A 1,379-nucleotide genomic window follows, 5' to 3' on the forward strand; every position below is an offset into this window, starting at 1 on the left:
TGGCTCGTTAGATTACACGTTTAGATAACATGTTATCTTAAAATAAATCATGAACAATATTTTTTGTTAAGCCATTTTGATCGTATATATATAGATCAAAAGGTTTTCCAACACGGGAACATGCAACATATAGTTGCCCATGCGAAAAACATGTATTTTCCAAATTCAGTCCACATACTTTTAATGTTTGACATTGAGATTTATTAATTGTCATCGCAAATGCTAAACGAATTGGAAATTGCAATCGTTTGAATTGAATTGGAACATCGGTTGGTATAATTGGTATGCGTGGAAGCAATATATTTTCTCCTCTGAATTTTCCACTTAATATTGTTGATTCAATTAAATTCCCCATAATTCCTTTAATTACTAATCTTGTTCCATTACATAATTTTGGTGGGTTTAGATTGTGTAATAAAATGATTGGTGAACCAACTTTTAAAACTAAATTGTGTGGTGGTAGTTCTGGCAAATCAAGCGAATTTAAGAACTCAGTGGGATAATTCACAATCTCGTTTTCATCTACCACTGTGTCGATGGATTTTAACGAAATTAAATTACCAGGTAGCATAGCTTGAATTTTGGAATTGATTTCATCGACATCTAAGTTCTTGGCAGCCAGAATCGCTCTACTTTGAAGCCACTGATGGTTCTGATAATTTTGATATATGTGAGGAAATACGCTTTCTATTAATTCCTCTTTCGAATTAACAATTTTACAAAAATTTTCTGGCAATTTAATAAAGTGCGTATTTTCATGAAGACTTACGTTTCCATTACCAATATCCATCAATTGTTTGGCAAATAGTTCTGCAGCTAAATCCCTCTGTAGTCCAACACGCATGATTTCGGTAAGTCGCAATATATGGACATTTCGCCACAAAATAGATGATTTGAGGCAAGCATTGACTTCATCAGCATAGGTTGAACGTGGAATAACTGGCAATGTTTGTCTAAAATCACCTGCCAATAAAATTAAAGCGCCTCCAAAAAGTCTATCGTTGGCATTTAAATCTTTAAGTGTTCGATTTAATGCTTCCAATGAATACTTATGTGCCATTGTGCATTCATCCCAAACAATGATGTGACATTTTTGAAGTACTTTAGCCATATTGGAATGTTTTTTTATATTGCATAGTGCATTTTCACATGAATGTATGTTTAGTGGCAACTTTAGTGCCGAATGGACTGTTCTACCACCATCTAACAATGTCGCAGCGGTTCCAGATGATGCAAGTGCTAAAGCGATATTACCTTGCATCCTAACCTTTGCAAGAATGACTAAAATTAAGAAAGTTTTTCCAGTTCCACCTGGTGCATCCAAGAAAAAAAAAGCCGCCTTCTTTTGCCGCAATTGCGTTCGAAACCCGATCATAAAT

General features: G+C 34.5%; 1 protein-coding gene across 1 annotated transcript; it reads right to left on the reverse strand.

The window, feature by feature from the left end:
• Window positions 1-370: 370 nt before the first annotated feature.
• Window positions 371-1,111, reverse strand: LOC119664034 (ATP-dependent DNA helicase PIF1-like; the record flags this gene model as incomplete). The annotated part of the gene is made up of 1 exon (XM_038073615.1): window positions 371-1,111. A coding segment is annotated over exon 1 (741 nt), but the record flags the coding sequence as incomplete, so codon positions are not given.
• Window positions 1,112-1,379: the final 268 nt, after the last annotated feature.

This window comes from Teleopsis dalmanni, unplaced genomic scaffold (genome assembly GCF_002237135.1).
Source record: "Teleopsis dalmanni isolate 2A unplaced genomic scaffold, ASM223713v2 unscaffolded_contig_1334, whole genome shotgun sequence".
Lineage (NCBI taxonomy): Eukaryota > Metazoa > Arthropoda > Insecta > Diptera > Diopsidae > Teleopsis > Teleopsis dalmanni.